General features: G+C 51.5%; 1 protein-coding gene across 4 annotated transcripts in view; it reads left to right on the top strand.

Annotated features, from left to right (window-relative positions):
• RABL6 (RAB, member RAS oncogene family like 6) overlaps nt 1–18,088 on the top strand; it is a 52,466-nt gene extending 34,378 nt beyond the window's left edge. For 2 of the 4 annotated variants that reach the window (XM_084219945.1, XM_084219947.1), the window contains exons 9-15: nt 362–714; nt 2,933–3,098; nt 10,184–10,402; nt 10,980–11,328; nt 13,375–13,546; nt 15,224–15,273; nt 15,915–18,088. In XM_084219945.1, coding sequence (XP_084076071.1) covers nt 362–714; nt 2,933–3,098; nt 10,184–10,402; nt 10,980–11,328; nt 13,375–13,546; nt 15,224–15,273; nt 15,915–16,118 — 1,513 coding nt within the window. In that variant the 3' untranslated portion in view covers nt 16,119–18,088. Of the gene's footprint in view, nt 1–361; nt 715–2,932; nt 3,099–10,183; nt 10,403–10,979; nt 11,329–13,374; nt 14,550–15,223; nt 15,274–15,914 lie in introns of all 4 variants that reach the window. The other 2 variants (XR_014616675.1, XM_084219946.1) reach the window with 2 other exon arrangements.
• Nucleotides 18,089–24,433: the final 6,345 nt, after the last annotated feature.

Here is a 24,433-nt window from a genome sequence, read left to right as displayed (position 1 = left end):
GCAGACCCATACTCTCCCAGCTCAGCACACAGCCAGATGAAAAGGGCTTATATAAAGGAAGGAGTAGGACAAGGGGCAATGGTTTTAAACTGGCAGAGAGCAGGGTTGGATGAGAAGAAATTCTTTCCTGTGGGGAGGAAGAGGTCCTGGCATAGGGTGCCCTGAGAAGCTATGGCTGTCCCTGGATTGCTGGAAGTGTCCAAGGCTAGATTGGACTTGGAGAAGCCTGGCCTAGTGGAAGGTGTCCCTGCCCATGGCAGAGGTTGGAATGAGATGACCTTTAAAGGTCCCTCCCAACCCAAAGCAGTCTGGGATTCTGAGATTCGCCATTCCTTATATTTGTAATTTATCTTCCCCACAGGTTCCTGGAAATGATGGAAGCCCGAAGCCAAGGACACACATCACCACTAGCAGCGAACGGGCAGAGCCCCTCCTCCGGCTCGCAGTCGCCCATCGTACCTCCGAGCTCTGCATCGACGGGCAGCTCCAGCCCCAGCACACCCCAGCCGCCGCTGCCACTCGCCACAAGCGCCGCCATCTCTCCTGACCCTGCCTCATCGTTCTCACCAGTGCCTGCCCCCGAGGCCCCGCAGCCCCCTGCGCCTGCCGCAGCTCCCGCAGCCCCTCCGGCCGCAGCCCCCCCGCCCAAGCGTGGCATCATCGCGCGGCTCTTTGGGACATCCCCCGCGGCTGAGCCCACTCCTCCCCAGCCAGGTAGGTGCTGCTGCCCTGTCCTGGCAGGATGTGACCCATAGGCCTTCCAGTTTTCATTTCACTTTTTCCCTCTGAGAGGCTGAGCAGACAGGTGTGAAGGCCACAGGCCACAGACACCATGCTTGTGCAGCGGGTGTCTAGGGAGGCTTGGGCTGTCATTCTCTATTTTCTCCTGATCAGCATTTTCATTTGTCTCTGTTCTGGATGGGGACTGTGCCCAGCCAGCTGGGTGGTGGCTGTAGCATGCTTAAGAGGAAGATCCTGAATGCACAGGAGCCACTAATAAAATAATTAAAATGTCAGGTTCTTACCAGGAGCAAAAATACCTCTTGAATAGCAAAAAAATGCCTAGAGAAGCTATTTGAAGTGCCATCATTGCACACGCGTGGCAGTCCAGAGGGGCTCCTGTGCATAACGGAGAGAAGCGGAGCACCGGCTTTAAAGGTTATTCAGCCAGAAATGGTCACGTAGGTCCAGGCTTCACACCAGATTCCCCTCTGGGGAAATCTGCTCCTTCAGAGCAGGTCTGGGAGGAGGGAGCCCTCGGATGCCGCCTCAGCACTGGTATCCGCTGGAGCAGCGCAGCCTTCAGTCCAGAGCCTGCCGGACAGAGTGCCAGGCAGAGGCATCAAGGGTTTGTTGCATGTAATTTTACTGATCTGGACCATAATTTGCCTGTCACATTCACTTTGTTTGCAGAGCTAACTGGAGCTGCAGAGCTGGCACTGCCTAAAAATCATGACATGGTTTGAGTCACCCTTTGGAAATACCTTCCTTCTCACACTGGCTCACAGTGCTCCTGAGACACCCACAGAAAGAAAGGAGGAGGTGCTGGGGACGCAGGTTGCAATTTCAGATGTTTGCAATGGTCTGGGTTTAGATCTGCACACAATGTTCTGCATCCTGTGCCTCTTCCCGGACATGACACAATGCACCCATTTTGGTTTGTTTATGACTCTTCCTACCCAGAGAAAACAAAACAAAAACCAGAGAGGGGAGGAGATGTTAGAAATTCCTTGTCAATGAAAACAACCTTTATCATTTTGATCTGTAGAAAAAAAGACAAGTGGTCTACTATCAGTGCTACAGTGGTTGGGTTTGGGGTTTTTCTTTTTCTTCTCTTTTTTTAACTCCTTCTTAGCTTGACAGCTGTTTTGGGCTTGTGACTTTCAGCCCTGATATCTCAGAATGCTTAGGAGCAGTTGCAGAAGGCAGCCAGGAAGAGCTGATGTGTCAGTGTTGCAAGGTTTCAGAGGTGTGCCAAGGGCCTGCACCTCCACTGGAATGTACCCAAGCACCAATTCACTGGAAAGCGGCTAAAAAATCATTGTTACCAAGTAATGCTTGGTTTTTCTGGGAGCTATTATTTAAGATTTCTCTTGAAGTCTTGGAGTAGTAATTCTTTTGGCTGTGGTTTACCTTGCACCAATGCTACTCTGTGGCATTAGTGGTACTGTTGGTATGCAGAAGTGATCTGAAAGTTGTGCTAAGGGGAGTGAAATCTAGAAAAAAAAGGCACAAGTCTTGTTTTACCCAAAAGAAAAGTCTAGATGTGAAGTGCAGCATGAGCAGAGGAAAAACATTGAGTATTGCAAATTCTGGAAAGGTTAATCACTTCAGGCTTCTTAGTTATGCTAATTTCATGAGTTTTCATCCTGATACCTTGAAGATGGGTAAAGGTGTTTCTACAAATTAACTGTATTAAAGTCACTCTCTGTTTGAGGTAGCTCTTGAGCTTTTGTTTACACAAAACATCTAAAAGCGCAGTGTGAACAATTCTGCCTTGGACAGTTACAGCTGAAAAAAGCAAGAGGATAGGAGAGAGGGTGAACTGAACAGTGTGGAAGGTAAGAAAATAGTGAAGGGACATCCCCCAGGAGCAGTGCACATAGCACAGATGTTATAAAACCTGTGGAACAGTCAGTCATAGCATTCCCTGGAGAGCAGAGCCGGGTCTTGCCGGGGAAGTTTTCAGTCCGTCTAAAAGCCTGGGTCAGCCTGGTGCATTCTAAACCACAGCAGCCATGATCTGTGAATGTCTTCCTGTCAGACTCTGGGCGGTTTTATATCCTGTTCATAACCTTCCTCTTCCCTCGCTGTGGAGCCAGGGCCCTACCTCATGGCTGCTGCCACTCTGGGTGGCACAGATCTGGAAAAAGCCAATTTCTGTCTTGCTTGTGGTGACACCAATGTTTTACAACTCCTGTTGCTAATGCAGATCCTGCTGCTGCCACTCCTCCCCCCAACCCTGCAGCCCCTGCCAAGGTACAGAGCGTGGAGGACTTTGTTCCTGAGGACAGCCTGGACCACAGCTTTCTGGAAGACCCAGCGCCGCAGAAAGACAAAGGGAAATCACAGGCCAAACACCGTGTGGATAGTGAAAGGTAAGGAAAGGAGAGTGGCAGCAGGGAGGGCAGGTCCCCAGCAGGGACACGCCTGGATGTGCAGCCTGGCTAACATGGTGCAACCATTCCCTGATTCCAGAGCAGTTAGCTGCCCCAGAGGCTTTCTGGCTGTGCTGTGGTCAGTTGTAGCGTTCACTGTTTCCCATTCAGTGACACACACTGCTCCCTGGGAAGGAGGAACATCACAAAAAGCAGATTATCACCTTCCTGGTGCTGCTTTGTGCTCAGATTAAACCGCTGGGCCCTTTGGGTCAGGAAGGGATTCTCCTTCTGACCGAACACACCGAATCGTTTGAGATATTTTCCTCCTTGAATGTAGTGCACTTTGCAGGGATACTATGTTTTGCCTAATGAATATTTTCCTTCTGCAGAGGCACAAAGCATGGCAAAATTCCTCTATGACTTGGTAATGTCATTCCTGAGGCACTATAAAGGGATTTGGGGTATGGTGGAGGACACTTGGAAGCACTCTATAGCTCTGTGGGATTCTGGAAGGAAGGATGGAGAAAGTCGTGCTCCTTTGGGAGTGTCACTGCATGGTCACCTGCAGAATCAAAAAAACTCATAGGGGATGCCTTTTTTTTCTGTGTCTAGTGTTTCTTCACAGAATTTTCTCACTAAATTGGAGAGACAGAGATTTGATGGATGATCGGGAATGGGTTGGATATTCACATCCAGAGAGTAGTGATCTATGGCTCAATGTCCAGTTGAAGATGGGTGGTGTTCCTCAGAACCTGTACTGAGACATGGACTTCATCCATGAAACAGGGGGATTGAGGACACCCTCATCAGGTTTATCAATAACACCAAGCTGAGTAGTGTGGGTGACACTCCTGAATAATGGGATGTCATCCAGAACCTGGAAAACGTGAGAAGTGGCCCATGGGAACCTCATGAGGTTCACCAAGGCCGAGCACAAGTTGCTGTACCTGGATTTGGTCAACCTCTGGGATCAATCCAAGCTGGAGGGTGAAGGGATTGAGTGCAGCCCTGGGGAGAAGGACTTGGGGCTACTGGTGGGTGAGAGCTGGACCTGTCCCAGCCCTGAAACCCCCCCATGCCCTGGGCTGATCCCCAGCATGGGCAGCAGGGAGGAGGGAGTTCTGCCCTGCTCAGGTGAGACCCCACCTGCAGAGCTGCCTCTAGCCCTGAGGGCTAGCATCAGGAGGATGTAGAGCTGCTGTAGAGAGTCCAGAGGAGGCCATGGAGATGCTCCAAGGCCTGGAACCCCTCTGCTCTGGAGCCAGGCGGGGGGAGCTGGGGGTGTTCACCTGGAGAAGACAAGGCTCTGGGGAGATGTTTTATTCCTGCCTTTCAATATTTAAGGGAGGATGAGGACAGAGGTTTTAGCAGGACCTATTGCAATAGGACAAGAAATGGTGGTTTTAGACTAAAACAGGGGAGATTCAGACTAGGTATAAGGAAGAAAGATTTTACAACAAGAGTGGTGAGGCCCTGGCACAGGTTGTCCAGGGAAGTGTTGGATGCCTCATCCCTGGAAACATTCCCAGTCTGGCTGGATGGGACTCTGAGCAACCTGATCCAGTTGAAAGTGTCCCTGCTCATTGCAGGGGGTTGGAACAAGCTGAGCTTTAAGGCCCCTTCCAACCCAAACCAGTCTGTGATTCTATAGTTATCTCCTCAAAATGGCAGAGCTGTGCTTATGCCATAAGCTGTATTTTCTCTTTTGTTTTCCCCTTTTTTTTTCTTTTCCTGGCTTTGATATTTTTTAACCAAAAAAAAGAAAAAAAAGAAAAGGGGATTGTGTATACTGAGCTGCTCAGACAAGAGGATGTACAGCGAGCTGTCTGAAAGCAGACTGTCTCTTAAGAGGTGACCTAAGCATACTCTCAGGCTCTGTATCCCTTGCTCAGAATATTCCTTGCCTGCTGCCTCTTGTCATCAACACTGGATTAACCAGGAGATTAATTAAGTGTGGACACTGCTCATCTGTGAATTCTTCCTCTTCTGACATCCTTGTCAAGACCCAGTGTTCTCTACCTCAACCACAGCAACCTTAAATCAGTGCTGTTTGTGAGGCTCAATGCCTGTGTAATGCAGGTCAGCCTGAATCATCATCCCTTGTGATGGCAGAACACGTGGATGTTTTATTAAAACTTAAAAAAAAAAGGCAAGAAAAAAGTGGTGGTTGCTGGCAGCATGCTGGCCTACAAAGCGTCTTGCTCGTGGCTGTGGCAGAGCTGAGATATTTTTCTGGGTTTTAACAAGGAATTGTCAGAAGAGCCAAGCCTGACCTTCTGAGGGACTGGGTCCTGAGGTGCCCTCAGAGCTCTGGAGCTGCAGTTCTACTGTGGGTGGGAAACAAAGGTTTCTCTGCTTCAGAGTTTCATTCAGTGGAAGCAATTAAGTGTTAAACTGTATAAAAAATCAAACATGTTGGACAGGGGTGCAAGAACCCTGCTCCTTTGTTTAGAGTTCATCCTTTATTCACAGTGATACCCAGTGCAGTCACAACAGCTCTGTTTCCCTGGGAGAAGACATTGCAGCACATCCCTGCAAATTCACATGCTCATTACTCCTCTGCAACCTGGCATCCATGGCTTGCTCTGGTTCCTTCTATATATCACGCAGTTTTCTTAGTGGTCTGGCAATTTTCCATTCTGTTTCTTGCCAAAAAGGGCCTACTAGAATAAGCCAGATGTGCAGAAATTCAGAGATGCAGATGTGGTTCTGATCATCACCTGCAATAACTGGTTTCTTTCAGGATGTCACTTACAGCCCCACAGTAGCTAGGAACAACATTCCAGTTCTGTAAACACTGTCCTCGATAATCAGCTTCTGCTGCAGTGAGGAGGTGGTTGTAATTCCCATAAAATCTGCTGCAGAAATTTATCTCTCATCTAGAGAACACAGTAGATCTGTGGAATCACTCAAACATTGGGGAGATTTTATTGGTTTCAAAAAATGGAATCCTGGAAGCTGCTTTTCCCCTGTATCTGAGTGAAGAACAAGGCCTGAGAATGTCCCAGCAAGATGCATTCAGGTCTCGTGCTCATTTTGAAGCAGATTCCTGAGTGGTGAGCTTACACAGCTCACCAGCATGCCTGAGTGTGCTGTAGCCAAGGGTAAGCTTCAGGATTGAAGTGTCATTGAAGATGCGGCAGAAGAATGGGCCATGTTTTGAGAATCTGTGCAATTACTTCTCCTCCCCAAGACGAATTGCCTTGTTGACTCTGAGCAGGAGTCCTGCAGGGAACCTTGGGAACACCTCGGTGTACTGAGGTACATTAACAGGCTTGGAAGGCAGCTTGGGGGCCATCCAGTTCAACCTCCCTCTCCTCCTGGGCCACTCAGAACTGGTTTTCCAGATGGATTTTGAATTTCTCCAGAGAATCTTCAACCTCTCTGGCAACCCATGCCAGTGCTCAGGCATGCTCTCAGTGGAAAAAAGTGTTTGCTTATGTTCGCGGGGAACCTCCTGAGTTACAGTTAGTGTCGCTTGCCTTTTGTCCTGGCACTGGGCAGCACCAAAAAGAGCTTGTTTCCATCTTCTTTGTACTTCCTTCAGCTGTTTAAATACCTTTATAAGGTCTCCTCAAGGCTTCTCCAGGCTAAGCAGTCCTGGTTTTCATGTGGGAGAGCCCTTCCTCATGTGAGCAATGCTTCAGGCAGTTAATCATCCTCATGGCCCTTCACTGGATTCACTCTCTCTTTGCTGTGCACTGGACTCCAGCTGTGGCCTCACCAGTGCAGAGCAGAGGGGCAACATCACCTCCCTGATCTGTTGGCAGTGCTTTGCCTCGTGAAGACCAGGACACCATTGGCCTTCTTGGCAGCAGGGGCACCTTGTTCAGCTTGGCATACCTCAGGCCTGCAGTGGCATCCTGGGTTTTGTTCAATGGCATGTTGTTGTTCTCTGACTTGCAGTAGAGAACTCCCAGAATCAGTGTCTTTACCAGTTAATTGGGAAGGTGTTTCAGTCTCCCGATTTGCTGTTTCAGAGCTTAATTTGCTGCTCTTTAACCTGATGCCCTGAGCCAGCATGGATATGAGTGCACCAAAGGACCTAATCTGGCTCCAAAGCATCTCGCCCTTGGCTCCTGCTGGATCAGGCAGCCTAGGTCCCTGGGGGGGCTGAAGGTGTCTGAAAGGCTGTTTATGCTTTACCTGACAGTGTTCCTGATCTTTCTTTTCTGCATCCTTAGACATTTATCTTAAACGTGGATTAGATGTCTGTGTCCTTACATCTGAAGGGCTTTGAAGTGGTTCTTTGCTTTTATGGATCTGTAATGGATTCCATGATGCCCAGCTGTGCTAGCCCAAGGGAGGGAAGGTTCATAGTAGAAGACCAACATCTCCTAGAACAGCCACGGAGGCTCATCCTGCAGTGTGGGATTCCCTCAGCTTACCTGCTTTATTAGAGCTTGGGTTTCTTCTCTTTTGTTAGCCCCACAAAAGGATGTGAGAGGAGCCCTTGAGCTGCTGGGGCTGTGGGAGCACAGCCCAGCTAGGTTTGAGGCTGTGAGCTCAGGTTGCATCAGGGTTTGTTTCTTCCCCAGCAGCCAATCTGTGACACACTGGAGGCTCACAGAGAACCCCCCAGCAGGCTCTGTGGTCACTAGCTCAGAGCAGACCTCAGTGAGCAGCATCATTTTTAGGGGGTATCTGCACCTGCAGCCACACTAGCTCAGTGCTTATGCCAGCTTGGCAGTGCTTCAAGGGCTGCGGGGAGCAGTGCAATGTGCTTGGCTTTACATGCTTTGCTTTCCTTCCAGCTGGAAGCTCAGGACCACAAGCTGATCCTAGTTTTGCCTTGTCAGAGCCTGTTTCTACTGAAGCAATGATTTTCCTGATGTATATTCACTCCACTGCTCTGCTCTTACGCTGTCGCTCAGCGATCTGTGCTGGCTGGAGATGGAGGCAGGCTTCTCACTGCAGAAGGACGTGACCCACTTTGGTCAGGGGGTGTACACGAGGGGGTGTACACCCACTGGGACTGGGAAAGCTGGAAAGGCTGCAGGTCTGTGTGGAGTCTGGAAGGACAGTGGCAGGAATCTCTTTGAGCCCCTGTACCTAATAGAGCAGTGATGTGTTGAGGAAAGGAAATGTGTCTAGTTCAGAATAATATCCTGCCACTTTTAGGATGCAACTCCTTTTTCTTTTCAGTGCATTTCAAGAGAAAACCCTGCCAGTGCTTTGAAAACCTCAAGGATCACTCACTTGTCATTCCTCCAGCTTTAGGGGCTGCTTGGGCACCAGTTTTCCTCTCCTTTGTGTGGCTGGGCTGTGTGCCTCCATCCTGGCATAGTGTGAGAGCAGCAGTGTTAGTGATGAAGGGGCTCTTCAGCAGCCTGGCCTTGCTCAGTAGGGCACTGAGAGCAGGTCCTGAGAGCAGAGGGATCTGTGCCAAGAGCAGAGGGAGGGCCTGGTCCTGGTCTTAGCACTGCAGCCCAGACAAGCACTGGTTGTGATCACTGGTGTCCCATTGTCACAAACAACTCCACTGTCTGTTGGCAGATGTATTAACTCTTTAAAACTATCTTGTCAAGCAGTACCCAGCCATGTAGAGGAGCCAGTGTGAGCAGCTGCCATCATCCCAACTGTGTTTAGAGTATTTCTCATCTCACCAGCACACCATACTCTACTGTCTTCAAGTGCTTGTCCTGTGCTGGGAACACCACTTACTTCCAGTTAAAGGATTTTATGGTTTTGTTTATGTCTGTACAATCTAATCTGTTCCAAGCTATAATATGTTTTTTGTCTCTATAAAAAGAGGGTTGTGCTTATACCATCCAGGTGCCATCATTAAAAGGGCAGAGACTTGCATGTGGGGTTATCAGGAAGGACCTGGTTATCTCTTGTGGATGAAACAAATAGAACAAGGAAAGGTGATGGCAGAGGCTCATCAGCTGAGCCTGGGGAAAATATCTATATTCCTGACATGAGCACATTTTTCAGAAAGTGTTAAAATTGAGTCCTAGGGACATTCAGACAAGAATCCTCAATTTCAGCTGCAAAGCTCTCTCAAGCTGCCTTTGAACAAAGAACTGTGCTACATCCAGAGAGGCTGACAGACTCCCAGCCTGGCAGTGTGTCCTTAGGTTAATTTAATTTGGGCAATGTTAAAGCTTGGCTGTGGTGTCTGTGTATCTGCCTGCTTCAGGGAGCACTGCAGAAATAGAAATGGTTCCAGGAAGCTAATAGCTGCCAGTGAACTCCCATAGCAGTGACAGTGTATGATCAGGTTTAATTACAGGATGTGGGGATGAAGACAGGCAGTTCCCATGGTTTGACTGACTGATCCTTGCATGGTGGATGGAGCTCCATGTTCTGATGAAGCTGTAGCAACAGGCTTCTCTGTACCTCTGAGGCTCATCTTCTCCAGCTACTCATTTCCAGCTTGAGGGGCAGCAGGTGCTCTGTGACACATCCTGCTGTGGCCCTTTTGCTGGGGGGCCAGTGCCACTGCTGCAGCCGGCAGGGAGCAGGTCCAGCCTGAGCTGGACAGTGCCAAGGGAAGGCTGGCAGCGCACAGAATCACAAAATCACCAGCTGGTTTGTGTTGGAAGGGACCTTAAAGCCCATCCCATTCCAGCCCCTGCCATAGGCAGGGACACCTTCCGCTATCCCAGGTTACTCCAGGCTCTGTCCAACCCGGCCTTGGGCACATCCAGGGACCCAGGGGCAACCACAGCTTCTCTGGGCGCCCTGTTCCAGGGCCTCCCCACCCTCACAGGGAATAATTCCTTCCCAATATCCTGTCTAACCCTGCCCTCTCTCACCTTAAAGCCATTCTCCTCGTCCTGTCCCTCCTGACCCTTGTACAAAGTCCCTTTCCAGCTCTATTGGAGCCCCTTTAGGTACTGGAAGGGGCTCTCACAGCTCCCTGGAGCCTTCTCTTCTCCAGGCCTGACTATCTCTGTTTTCAGCCTGTCTCCAAAGCAGAGGTGCTCCAGCCCTTTAATCATCAGCTGCCCCAGGCTGGGGATGTGTCCCCAGAAGTTGGCTGTACAAGTCAGGCCAGTCTCAGTGTTTGTGCAGGGGAAGGCAGGTCTGTGCAGCATCTCCTGGGGTGCTGTGTCTGATCACTCTCTGTGTTGCAGTGATGGAGAGGCACCTGCAGGGAACCCCATGGTGGCAGGTTTCCAAGATGACCTGGATCTGGATGACAAAATCCCCAGCAGACCAATGCTGGCAGCAGAACGGGTACCGAGCAAGAACATCACCCTCTCCAGTGAGGAGGAGGAAGAGGAAGAGGTGAAGGACTCTAAGGTCATCCTCATATCTGATGGAGACAAAAACACAGAGCAGGAAAAAAAAAGGTACAGAGCATAGACTGAAGTGTGGGGTTGTGCTGGCAAACCTGGATCTCTCTTCCATCTTGCCACTGACTGTGTGTGGCCCTTGGGAAGTCTTGGTGTCTCTGTCTGCCTGTTCTTCAGCTGTGAGCTGGGGCTGTAGTTACTGTAGGCATAACTTCTGTGTGTGATGTGTCCTACCCCATGCCTTGGAGCACTGTGCTCCTGTGCCAGTGGGGCAGTTCTGCATGCTCTTCCTGAAATTGGAACAAGAGCCTGGAACTAAGCACCACAGTGGCTGTTTGTGGTGGTGTGGGGAGGAGAGAGGAGTCAAGTCTTGGGTGAAGGGAGTGGAGTCACTCACCACACCCTGTGCTGGGAATGATGATCTCCACATACCACATCCTGTGGGGTGAGGGTTAGGATTAGGGACACAAGGGTTATCCTCCGCCTGAATGGTGCATTTGACCCCACACCGCTGTAGGATGCATTGCCTTTCCCAGTGGGATGCATGATGCAGCCTTCAGGCAGGCTCAGCTGTTAACTGTGCCTTGCTCCACAGAATAGGGTGGACAGACTCTGACAACTTGTTTCTTCTCAGGTCTTCCAGAAATTCTCTGAAACCCCAGAGTGAAGCAATTTTGACCAAAGCAACCGACCCGAAGCCTCCTGACAGTTTAGCTCCCCGTTCTGGGTCTGAACGAAACAACAGCAGCAAGGGCAACACAAGCCTGGCAGCTCCTGCTGCTGCCCCCACAGCAGCAGCCCAGGCCTCGAAGGCCACTACCCAAAGCAAAGAACTTGCTTCCAAGCGGAAAGTGGTCAAAGAGGAGAAGCCTGAGGAGTCTGACAGTGATCAAGAGGGACCAATAGCTACTCAGATGCTCTCGTTCGTTATGGATGACCCAGACTTTGAAAGTGAAGATTCTGACAGCCAGAAGAAAAAGATGGTAAATAACAGCCCATGTTGCTGTGAGCTGTGCCAAGCTGAGCCGGAAGGGTTGAGGCATTGCCCGGAGCAGAGCCTTTATCTGATCTCCCCTCCCTCAGCAGCAGTTGCAGCAAGGCAGGTACTAAGCAACCTGCAGAGTTTGATGTGAGCACAAACCCAGTTATGCTCTGAGTACGAAAGCCACCTGGCAGCAAGAACCCCATAGAATCACAGATCCACAGAATACCCTGAGTTGGAAGGGACCCAGAAGAATCATTGAGTCTGGCCCCTGGCCCTGCCCAGACACCCACCAGCCCCACCCTGGGCATCCCTGGCAGCGCTGTCCAAAGGCTCCTGGAGCTCTGGCAGCCTCGGGGCCGTGCCCATTCCCTGGGCAGCCTGGGCAGTGCCAGCACCCTCTGGGGGAAGAACCTTTTCCTAATATCCAGCTTAGACCTTCCCTAACATAAAGTTAGTGTTTACAAAGACAAACAAGATTTGTGCTTGGGTGTTTTTCTGTGCTGTTTACTCTTAGCCAGTCCAGCAGTGTTGCAGGTCCGAAATGCAAAGCTACTGGGTTTTCATGTGAACTTTAACATGCAGAAGAGTGTCTCTGCCAGAAAGAGTGAGCTCCTTCAATATCCGTCAATCCAGCAATAAAAAGGCCATCACAAAATTTGCTTGGCAAAGCCTAAAGGGAATAAGGAAGGTCTGCTTGGGAAGGACTTTCCAGGACAGCAGAGGTAGCTGTAAGGTCTGTGACATTCAGCACATGCCAGCAGGTGTCTGCTAATACAAATACGCCAGGGACCCCTCACGCCTACCCTGTATTACAGGTGGAGAAGACACTTGTCCTGCACCTCTTCTCTGAACTGGTCAGAACTTGCTGCATGGCTTGAGATATCCCTGAGTTTGGTGACCACTTCTCACAACCTGCAGAGCAGTCTCTGGAAACTGGTAGCAGTGATTTGGGATAGGCAGTGGCTGTTCAGGGGTGTCCTGATGTCTGGGTTTCCTGATGTTCAGGGGGTTTCCCTCTGTTGGTATCATTCTGGAACCCTGTTGAAAGGGCTCTTGCTGCAGTTTCTTTGACCTTATTCATATGTCATGCTGTTTATAAAGTAATTTTCTATTCATTTTGCATCTTCCTGCTTTTCTTGACAATATGAAACCAAAAGTATTTGGAGCAAGTTTCCATGTCTTGCATGCTCCGGTGAGAAGGGATTGATGAGAAAGCAGCAGTGTCAAGGAATGCCTGACCCAGGGAATCCTCCATAGCATGTGAATGCTTTCCCACTGCAGGGTCTACTGGTCAGGCAAACCAGTACAGCCATCACCATTAACAGGATGGGGGCACTGCCTGACCAACAGCACAGCAGGGCCGTTTTCCATCCATGTACAAAGATACCAGGAAAGGTTGGATCACAGAGTCTGAAAAGGATGAGTTGGCAGGTATCAGAAGATCATTAAATTGATTTTCCATTCCCATCATGCAGAGATGGAGGATTTTGGGGTAATTTCCAAGCTCTGCAGCATCCTGGGTTTTAGCTCATGCTGAAGGGGCAGATTTGCCCTGGGAGCACATTCCCTTTTGGTTTGATGAAGGGAATTATTCTGCAGACATACTGCTTCCTCAGCCCTGCTGCCTCTGGTACCTGAGACCCACAGAGCTGCACAGCAGAAAGCATTTGTCACTCAGGTCTGGAGGGGAGTTTTCAGTCTATTTGATTGGATTTTCCCAGGGCAGAAGGAAGCTGATGCTGGTGAGCTAACAGAGTTGAAGGTCTCATTTAATCCCTTTATATTGGGAATTTGATTTCAGCAGCCCCAGTGCGAAGTTTTCAGAACACCCTTGTCAGTACCGGTGCAACTGAGGCATTTTACCAAGGCAAAAATTAGAGCTCATGAGATCCAGGACATTGATTTCCAGGCCATAACAGCTCAGTTCAGCTGGCATTTCCTTCCCTCCTCCCCACCTGCTGGCATCTGACATTTTTGTATGCAAAATGGTTAGAGGTTTTGGTTGAAGCATTTTTCAGTGTTGTCTGCCTTTGCTTCTCTTTAGAATGAATTCCCAGTGCGGGAAGATCTCTCTGAAATATCTGATGATGATACCTCACTAGCAAAGCCACCCCAACCTGTGAAATCAACAGTCCCCTCCTTTAAACTGAAAAATGACTCCGATCTCTTTGGCTTGGGTTTGGAAGAAGCTGGTCCCAAGGAGAGCAGCGAGGAAGGTAAAGCTCACACCTTATTTCCACTCTTGCTGCTTTTGTTTTGTCAGGCATCTGGTTTTTCCAAAGTCTTTCCAGCAAACCAATTTGCACTAAATAAAATACCCTCTAACTTCATGCAGTGCCCTGTGTGAGTCTGTAATCTGGTTTAGCACAGCATAAATAGCTTTGAAGTTTTTCCCCATGAGGAGGAGAACTTGGCTTGTCCCTGGCACCAGCCATGGGTTATTTTTGTCCCAGCTGCAAGCAGAAGCACATCTTTCACAAGCTGCTGCTGTGTAAGCCTTCCTGCTTAGCCCTGTGTGCTTGGCAAGGGGTGTTCAGCATTGCATTGCAGTGTCCACCCCCTCCAGAATTTGGATCAATTTGAACAAAATGCTCTGACATACCCTCCCAGTTTCCTCTTCTGTTTTTGGGAAAGATGGGGTGGGATCCTATTCACAACCTAAGCATTCTCAGGCTTTATTTTTTGCCCCCCATTCCCTGAGGGAACAGATCCTATTCATGCAGATAATTCCTGCCATCTAGGCATTACTGCAAAGCAACTTCCTGTAGACCTGCCCTAATGTCAGCATGAAAGATGGGAAGTTAAAGATTTAAGGAAGGAAAAAAGCTGTGAGCAGCACCAGAGAGCGCTCCTTGAATAGCTGTTCCAAAAGTGTGAGGAAGGTGTCACAGGCTGCCATGGTTCCATCAGCTTGTCACTCTGAGCTGCTGAACAGCAGAGCTTGAAATAGCTATAAGTGCATCTGCAGAGGCCCAGGTCAATAATTTAACTTCAGTTTGATTCTTAAATAATTAAATGTGGGTTCCTCCTATCTCCTCTTTTGGTGATAAATATAAAACCATCTCTTGGTTGTCAGTGATTGGACTGGCAATTAGGTTTCTCCATGGCTGCATTTACACGTCAGCTGAGGAAAAAGGCATGTGTATGCAAGAGTGACAGTCAAACAGCACATGTGAAAAGTGGTGCTGCTGTGAAGCCTCCTGTGAAGTAGCCAATCAGGTACTCCCCTGTTCAAGGAGGTTTTGTGCAAAGGCAGTGGACACTCAGCAACCAAATCATCAGCCATAGTCATATCTGACACATGTGACAGGGATGGACTCTGGGACTTGTTTGATAGTGTGAAAGTATTCACCCCTGTAGAACAGGGATGCTTTGGGAATGTAATTTCCGTACACAGTGTGAGCAGCAGTGAATGTTGGCCTTCCAGGGTGTCCCATCTGCTGATACCGTGTCCTCAGTCATCCTCAGAGAAGATGCCTGGGAGGATTTCCATCAGAGGAGAACTGTTCCCAAAAGCTCTTCTTCATTTCTGGAAATAACAATCCAGTCCTAAATTTGGCCTTTGGACCAGTTTGTAGAGCTAATCTCTAGATATGTTTCTTAGTAACTGTGACACAGTGTTGATCACTAGGTCAGTGTTGATCACACAGATCGTATAGTGGTCATAATTAAACAAGACAGATATGGTTGAGTCAGGGTATGAGTGCTGGGGCCTGTGTTGGTTCCCAAAGGGGCACAGTTTGGCCTGGGGTGCTGGCCTTGCCTTTACCCATGGATGCCCAGGATGGAGCATTTTGTTCTCAGAAATGGGGCCAGGGCAGAATTACCATTTAAATTAAACACAATGTTTCTGGGGTTGGTTGGTTTGTTTGTTTGTTTGTTTGTTTTAACAGATAAACAAGCTTCTAAGGAGAAAAAGAAGAAGAAAAAGAAGAGCAAAGAGGTATTGTTATTTAAACAGATCTTCCATGTTACCCACCTGCCAAGAACAGACGTGGCTTTCCATGGTTTCCTCCTTGGGAAAGGGACTTGGTGGACTCCCCTCTATGCTCACATCCTGCACCTCTGATCTGTGCCTCCTAGGCTCTGCAGACCACTGAACTTCAAAGCAAGCCTGTAGAGCAGTTGAATTTTGGGAAAGGAGTGAGTTTGTAAAATACAGGATGAGGAAGAGCAGTCCCTCTCTGCTAGACTGTGTTCATAGCACCATGATTTTCAAGCAGAGGGGGGCCCACAACATACATCTCATGAATAGTGAGGGAAGCCTGCAGGGGGCTTTGTCTGTGCCGTTAAGACAAAGTCCAGTACCGTGATATTATTGGGCACAAACTGTCAGAAAGACCAGTGCCCTGTATAACCCAAATGGTCTGTCTGCTTCTCTGTCCAAACTTACAGAAGGGTCTTCGGTGCTTCAACCTTAGTAAGATTCCTAATTCAGTTGAGGACATGCCTGCCCATGGCACGGGGGTTGGACTAGGTGCTTTCCAGCCCAAACCATTCTTCAGAGTCAGGTGTCAGGGCAGTACCTCCTGGGTCACTAGCTCTCTCAGAGCATTTGCTAATAAAAATGTTCTCATTTTGCAGGAGGAGGACAAGTCAGTGAAAAAGAAGAGCAAACACAAGAAGAGCAAAGAGAAGGAGGAGAGCAAAGAGGAAAAAGAGAAAAAGAAAAAGAAAAAGAAGAGCAAGGAGAAAAGCAGTGAGATAGATGAACTTGAGGCTTTTCTTGGTGGAGGAGGAGCCGGCATGAGCAAACCACGGGGCGGTGGAGACTACGAGGAGCTGTAGTTTGGCTGCAAGTGGACTCTGCACTGTGGCTGTCTCCATCTTCTCTGATGAGTCACCCCAGGACAGGCACAGATGTGTAAAGCTTTGGCCCTTCACTGTATGGTCTCTCAAACCAGAATGAGCAAAACAAAAGCTTTACATCTGTGTGTGCTGCTCTGGTGCATCGTTACACAAAGAAAACCAAGCTGAGATGTACGTGAGCCAGGGGAAGGTTCAGGGCATGGCTCCCAGGCCTGCTGCCAGGCTCTCAGTTTTTCTCCTTGCAGAGATGCCCCATCAGGTCACTGGCAGGCTGTGGGGCAAGGGGACCTGCCTCCTGCTCCGTCCCTGCTGCGTTCCACTCCTGCACACCTGAAATTCCTGTCTTGTTAAGAGGAGTGCAACAAAACATGCTGCATGAACACATCATGCTTGACTGTCTCAAGTCTTCAAGTTCTTATCCTTCCTATTTTTTTAAGGAGAAAGATTATATTGGCCATTGCTTCACCCAGCAGTTCATGAGCTTTAAGTCAAGCAGATCATGCTATGGTACAGCTCTCTAAAGCAGCAGGCGCAGGGACAGTGTGAGAGAGAGTGTGATTGTTGAAGTCCTTTGAACAGGACCTTTCTGCACAGCAGCTTAATTAGCCCTCACTGGTGCTGCTGTTGGAATTCATGAAGCCCATTGATTTCCATGGCCCCAGTGTCTCAGACACTACATGTAAGCTGCTATGCAGTTTGGGAAAACAATGAAAAGTGCAAAGCTAACCTGAAAGAGAGAGAAAAATCAGTGCTTTTCTGCATTTCCCACCCTAGAAATTGCATATTCCAGAATCCCCTGCTGCTGGGACCTCTCAGGGACATGACTCCATGCGGAAATGAAGATATCCAGAGCTTCAGAATTGGCTACAGGGCAGTGTTGGCATGGCAAGGCATTTGCTTCTCAGGCATTTTCCAGTCTGGCTGTAAACCCTGGCTGCTGCTCTGTGCCGAGAGGGACCAGCACTGCAGCTCAGCAGCGTCCGTCCTGCTCCAGCCTCTGTCCATCCTGCAGTCAGCCAGTGTGCTGCCTTTCTTGTCCCAAGCAGAGAGCCTCCTCTGTCCCATGAGTTTGGGAAGTCTTTTAGTTTTTGCTTTGAACTTAACCCTATGGATTAGTACCTGCTCAGCAGCCGTGGGAGGGGCACTACGGCCACCCCTTGACACTCACCTGTGTCTCAGTCAGCAGTCCCTGTGTTTGATGGAGCTGGTCAGTTCTCTGTACCCCTCCTGGTTTGGGTCTGTAGTCCCTTGCTCAGCTCAGATGGTGAAGCTTCCTCCAGGTTCTGTGCATTACATTCCCCTCTTCCTTGTAAGTTGATTTGAGGTTTGGTTTTGCTCTCCCTCACCCCTTTCTGTTGTGAAATGTCAGCCATGAAATCCAAACTGGAGTTTCCTTCTGCATCCCTATAAAGCAATGTTCTTTTGATCCATTAACCACTCCAGAGCTGTCTTGACCAGCAGGCATTTCCTGCTCCATTTTTCTTTTTCTTGCACCCAAAACGCACTTGTAAGCATTTCCCTATAAAACAAACTGGTTTCTTGCTGCATGAGCAGTGTGTTGTTCAGGTCTGTCTGCATTAGCATTTGCCTCTGAGCATTCCACGTGGCACTGTAGGGAAATTGCATGGGACAGTTCAAACTTTGCACAGCCGGGGAGGAAAAGGAATCTTGAGACAGGACCGATTTGCAGCCCTTCTGGGAAAAGGCAGGTGGAAGTTCAAGCCTCAGCTGCTGCAGTCCTGAAAGTGCTTCTGTTCCATCAGGATTTTGGGTCATGTTCCATTTTGCGTCGAAAAACCCTGGTACAGTCCATTCTGACTATAAAGCTCTGTTGTACACTTGTCTCTGCACATCTTCTTCTACCCCCGAGCCCCTGTGCCTGGGCTCGGGAGCTGTGTGTCCCTCCTTGTGCTGCTCCCACACCTCATGGCAGGGGGTGCTGAATTAAAATCCATTCCAAAAAAAAGGAGCTGAACATAAAAACCATGAGTTCTTTCTCCAGAACTGACGTCTGCCCTGAGGGAGCTGTTGCTTCCCACGGCCTGGAGGGAGCGGGGGCTCTGCTCGGGTGTGGCTGCAGGGGGCTGTAGTGCTGGCCAGTTCCTGCTGACAGGTGCTGGCCTGGCTGTGTCTGGCTCCTGTGCTGTTTGCTGCCGTAGGAGCCTCCACATTCCCTGCAGCTTGTCAGCACAAGGAGCTGAGGCAAAAACAAGCAAAGATGAATCATTCTGCTCCAAAATACTCCTGTGAAAGAGAAAAGCAGATGCTCAAGGATCTGCTTATACTGGCTGACTCTACTTACACTCGAGCCGCAGTAGGGTGTGTGGCATGGTTTGGCTTCTGCAGCAGGGCCAGAGAAATCCCAACCTCTGATAAAGTGGGAGTGTGGAAGGGAAAAGCAGCAAAAAGGCTCCTTTTATAATGCACACAATCCCAGAGGTTGGGATTGTGTGCATTTAGGTTGGAAGAGACCCTAAAGCTCATCTGATTCCAGCCTCCTGCTGTGGGCAGACACCTTCCACTAGACCTGGTTGATCCAAGCCCTGTCCAACCTGGTCTTTTTAGGCTTGGGCTTCTCCCTTTTCCAGGGAATGCTGAACTGGCTTGAGCTGCAGCATGAGCTGTGACCCAGAGCCAGCAAGCGTGAAGGAGGGGAGAAGGAAATAGGCCTTGTTTGAGCCAGGCTTTCCCATGACATCCTTTCAAAGAAGCTAAATATAAAAAGTATGTACGTGCCTGTCATTATGGGGAAGCTTCTGCAGGATCACAATGATATAAATAGTTACTGCAAGCATCTCTGCAGGTACCAGGGTATTTGCTTTTGGTTTTATCACTCATCAAAAAAAAAAAAAAAAAAATCAAGAGTTTGAGGCTGAGGAGCTACAGTTGCTTGGAGCTAGTGATGGCCAGAGCTGCAGGGGCTGGGTTTTGAGCAGTAGGAGGGAAAAGTGCAGATTTATCACTGCATTTTGGCTTACCCAGCACAGCATAGGGAGCCTCATCCATCAGGGACAGGATGCTCCCTTGCCTGCCTGGGATCTCCAGGGCCACCAAAGTGTCTTGGCTTCCACTGTGCTAGCTTGGAGCCAGAGCATTTGGGATAAGCCAGCAGAGAGCTCCAAGGGCCCCTGCTCTCACCCAGTGTCCTCCTGGCCAGGATGGCCCAGGTGCTGTCCCATTCTCTGCAGGTGTTTGTTTGGGGAGTATTCCTTGCTGTGCCCACCCCTGGAGTGGGACAGCCCAGCGTGACAGTTCACAGCTGTTGTCACCTGGCAGCTCCTGGTGTGTGACAGTGCAGCTGCTGTGAGGGGCTGTGGGTGCTGAGAGGGGGCAGTGGGTGCTGAGAGGGGACAGTGAGAGCAGTCAGACTCTGGAGCAGACTGACACTGACCTGAACCCAGCAGGCTCCACCATGCCTGCTAGCCTCGTGGCTCCTCAGGTGGGAGCCAGTTTTGGGGAAACCTTCCAGCTGCCCTGTGTCAATGGCCTGAAGCTGCCCATCTCCACTGTTCTGTGCCTGCTGTCCCCAGGATTCCTCCTGTGTGCACAGCATTACCCTCCTGATGGCTCAGGTCTCCTTGGTACAGGTGGCTGGCTCAGCCTGTGAAAAGGCTCTTCCTTACATTGGTCTGTCCTAGTGGTTGACATAAAACTCCTCCCTGCAGGGATCTGAGCTGCTGAGCCACATGCCCTAACCCTGCAGGGCCTGTGCCAAAGGGACCATGGCTGATACCTGGCCCATGGCTGCTTCCTTTCAAACCCCAGGTAGGGAACCAGCCCAGGACAAGCGGACAGGTCCCTGCAGTTTGTGCCACCACCTCTCCAGCTGTTTTCCTGCCCATAGCAAGTGGTTGAAACCAGCTGATATTTAAGGACCCTTCCAGCCCACACCACTCCATGATTTTATGATCCCTGTGGAAAGCTGTCCATCGCCTTCTGCCTGGCGCTCAGGGGCTGTCTGATCAGCGCCATCCAGATTTGTTCCTGGACAATTTATGCTGATTTGTTACTTTGCCAGGGCTCTTGTTTAAGTGCTGCTCCCTCTCCATAGCCCTTTATCAATGGGGCTCTGTCCCTGCTCCACCATTGTCCTGCTGGCCAGGGCTGGTTCTTAATGATTCTCATATAATCCCTCTCCTACTGACCCTGGGATGGGCTGGCCTTTTCCACAGCTGGAGCCTATGTCACCAGGGCACCCAGCCTTCTTTATTCCCCATGGTCAATGCCAAAGGCCACATGCAAGGAGTGCCCTGATGGTGCCCTTTGAGGGATGCAGCTTTGCCCTATTTCTATTGCTCCCATAAAGTCACGACAAGTCTTCCTGGCTTGCCAAGGCCCCGGGGTGGGAATTTGCTTCCTTCCTCCCAGCAGTGAACGTGAAAAAGTCATTGGAACTTGGATTTTAGCCGGCCACAAAATGAATGTGTAAAGCTGTGAGTGCTCTTGGGGGTGTTGGGGGGGCTGTGGGGCAACCTGACTGCCCTCAGCCCTGGACCAAGATGGACCTGAGTGGGGGCTGGGGTAGGGGCACAGTGGGTTTTCTGCCTGCATTGTCCCTGCATCCAAGGGTCCAGGTGCTTGGAGAGCCCATGGTGCTTCCCTGTCCTTAGGGATGCCCCAGAGCAGCCAGATGAGTGATGATGGGGAAATCCTGCAGTAGGACGGGTTTAGGGAGCGGGGCTGTAGCCTAGCAACAGCCTCAATCATAGCATAATAAAATTAATCTAGCGCTGCCTCAGTCTGCTGCATAAAGATACCAGGGCAAGTAGCTGAGCCTTTTTAACTGGTGGTTTTGCCTCCAGCATCTGAGGCATGTCTGAAGTATTCCTGGCCCAAAGGTGCTCCACAGTGAGTATCCAGGCTTCCTCTCCCAACCCCGTGGCAGGGTGGTTGCTGAGCAGAGGAAATTATCCTCTGGTACCATCAGTGAGCAATCCCGGGGCCTCAGGCAGACCCCGGTGGGGGGAGGTGGGGTGAGGTCAACTAAACTTGGGGACTCGGGCAGCCTGTGGGAAGCAGGGCTCCGTTGCAGGTTAAAGTCGGGCTGTGTGCCTGCACGTGTGCTGTGCTTGGAGCTGCATGGAGATACTGCCATGGTGCAGCCGCTCCGGGAACCCCTTGTACTCCTAGGTGCCCCCAGGGCGTTGGCAGGCTCTGCCTTAGGGCAAGAGCTAGGAGGGGAGGCAGTGGTGCAGCTCCCCATCGCCACAGAGGGGGGATGGGAGGCGGACAGGGGTGCTGTGCCTCCTGGTGGCAGGGGACACCAGCGGGATGTCAGTCCCACCTCTCTGTGCTCCAGGATGGCACGGAGAGCACTCCCAGAGCCTGAGGCTTGGCCTGTGCGGCAGCCACGGCTGCAGCCCAAGCTGGTGTCTGCAGCCTGGCTGCGGGAGGGAGTCAGCCAGCTGGGGAAAGAGCAGGCTTTTCCCTGGAGCCGGCAGGAGAAACAGCCCTCCCCATGGCTTTGGTGGGCAGCGGCTCCGTGGCACGTGTGAGGTTCCTGCCTGCTGGGGCTGTTAGCAGCGTCTGGGCACCCCTGCAGCTGTGGGAGGTCCCGAGTCACCAGGCTGCTGTGTGGCATCACTGAGGGGAGCTGGAGGGAGGCTCAGCACCCTGCCCAGTGCACCGGTGTCAGGGCAACACTGAGATCCCTCTGTGGGGGACAAGGGGATCTGAAACAGGGTTTGCCTGTGGCCCTGCTGTGGGTCAGCAGCTGGATGCCCTGAGCCTGACCTCTAGACTGCTTTCCTGTGAGACTTTGGGGACTACCTGGTCCTTCCCAATGAACCCCAACAGGAATGTGGGGTTACAGCTCTCTGTGCAGGCAGGGACTTCTCAGTAGCTGCTCAAAAGGCGCCCTTGAGTGCCACCAAAGCCCAGGAGCCTGCAGGGCAAGGTCCAGCTTCCTCCCCAGCCCCCAAGAGGGCAGCAGGGCCTGGTTTCTCCCTTGGTTCAGAGCTGGAGGCAGGGAGGGGATGAGAGGGAGAGGAGAGAAGCTGAAGAGGAGAGACCCTCCTGTCCCCAGCCAAGCATCACGCTGATGCCAGCCAGCTTGGGAAAAGGAGAGCATCACCCGCAGACAGGAGGTGCAGGGTGCCAGCAGCATCTCATCCTATTCCAGCTCCGCCTCTCCCAGCTGTGGGATCCCCACGTTACCGTGGAAACAGAGGATTTCGAGGCAGCTTGCAGTGGTGCTGCCTGCGGTGGGGGCAGAGGCCCATGCCCACAGGACTGCCCTGCCCTCTCTGCCCCCAACCCTGCCTGTGCTGCTCCCTTCTCAGCCCTTCCCCAGGAGCAGGGCTGGGACAGCTGCCAGACCCCTTCTGCTCCCCCGAGGCTAGTCCTGCAGTGGGTGCTCTGCGCCCTGTGCCCCCCGCTGTGGCTGCCAACACAGGGAGGATGGGGAACAGAGAGCCCGAGAAAATGGGAAGGTATCAAATGATCAAATATTCATCCCCGCCGTGAATTGAGCAGCAGGATGGAGCGGAACAGCCCCAACAGTTCCCGGAGTCACCGTATCACGTATGGCAGTATGGCGAGGCACTGGGTGCCTGTCACCCCCATTTCCCACAGGGGTGTCACTGCCCACAGGGTGGGCACAGCTGGGTGCCACAGCCCCCCATCCGCATTTTGGGGTGCCCCGCACCGTTCACCCAGTGCTGGAGCCCTCGCCACTGCCTGGGTGGCTGTAGCCCACGGTGGGGACCCAGCGCCCACCTCCTGCCCACAAGCCCGGCCAGCCCCAGCTGCAGCCTCTTCCCATGGAATCGCGTCCTACCAGGAGCACGGCGCGGAGCCGGCATCGCCTCCCGGTGCTGCGGGTGGCACCCTGACCCCTTCCGGGCTGCATTCGGGAAGCCGAGCGAGAGCCAGGAGCTGCCTCACCGGAGGCTCACGCTCGACTCGAGGCGCGGCCCAGCCCGTTCCCGGCGCAGTCATCACCCCGCGGGTGCAATCGCCCTGACACCGGCTCCGTCTCTCGGGTGGCCCCGGGGACAGGCCGGTGGTGCCAGCGCCGCGCTGTCGCTTCCCATCGCGTGCCCCGATGAGCCGAGCAGCCTCTCCGTCGCTCCGCTCTGCCGGGGCCGCCCGGCCCTTCCCCAGCGCAGGCAGCTTGGGACCGCGTCCCCAGCCGTGTCAGGACAGAGTCCCGAGCTGCCGGCGGGGTCTGACAGTCCCAGCCCCCCCGACAGCCCCGGGCACCCGCGGGCAGGAGCAGCCCGCCCTGTCCCTTAGGCTGCCAAGGGCACCTCTGGGGGGACAGCTTGGCCCCCGGTGCCCCAGGCTGGGCATTTTGGGGACATGTTGGCTGCCGGCCACGTCCCGCTGGGCAGATCCCAGAGCGCAGCGGGCCTGGGCGGGCTGGATGTGGCGGCAGGGAGGATGCGCCCTCTCGCCGTTCCTCAGTAACGCACCCCACACGGGGCAGACGTGGAAATTGGGGTTTTGTGCTTAATGTCCTTCCAGATGTTTTTCCCCAACTGATTTTGGAGTTTCTCTGAGGAATCTCCTCCTTTTGCTTTCTCAGAGTGTTCCATGTTGGCTTCCCCTGGAATCACCGCACCAGTGCCCCTGTCCCACAGCCAAACTGGGGCTGCCAGAGGGCTTGCAGGTATATATTTGAATATATTGTTTGTCAAAATTTAAACAAACAGCATATTTAAATGAGATTTATTTTATAAAACAGGTAAACCACTTAAAGCTCCACCAACACTTGAAAACAGGTTTGTGATGTCAAATAGAATTGTTACTGACTTAAGAATGCCCAAGATTTTAGGACAGCTAACACAGAGGATTTCCTTTGGGCAGTGTCCCAACCAATGGGCAGAATTTCTGATGGCAGTCTTGATGCTCCAAGTGGGATGGGCTCCACTGACCTCCACTGGGCCTTGTGGTCAGGTCATGGAATAACAAGCTGGTTTTGGAAAGGACCTTAAAGCCCATCCCATTCCACCCCTGTGCCATGGGCAGGGACACCTTCCACTGTCCCCGGCTGCTCCAAGCCCTGTCCAACCTGGCCTTGGAACCTTCCAAGGATCCAGGGGCAGCCACAGCTGCTCTGGGCACCCTGTGCCAGGGCCTCACCATTCCCCTGGGGAACAATTCCTAATCCCCAATATCCCATCCAGCCCTGCCCTCTGGCAGTGGAAGCCATTCCCTGTGTCCTGTCCTTCCATCCCTTGTCCCCAGTCCCTCTCCAGCTCTCCTGGAACCCCTCTAGGCACTGGCAGGAGCTCTGAAGTCTCCCCAAAGCCTTCTCCAGGCTGAACAATCCCAGCTCTCCCAGCCTGGCT

This window comes from Fringilla coelebs, assembly GCF_963513975.1.
Source record: "Fringilla coelebs genome assembly, chromosome: 21".
NCBI lineage: Eukaryota > Metazoa > Chordata > Aves > Passeriformes > Fringillidae > Fringilla > Fringilla coelebs.
The sequence above is the reverse complement of the archived record's forward strand: the minus strand, read 5'-3'. Positions and strand labels throughout refer to the sequence as shown.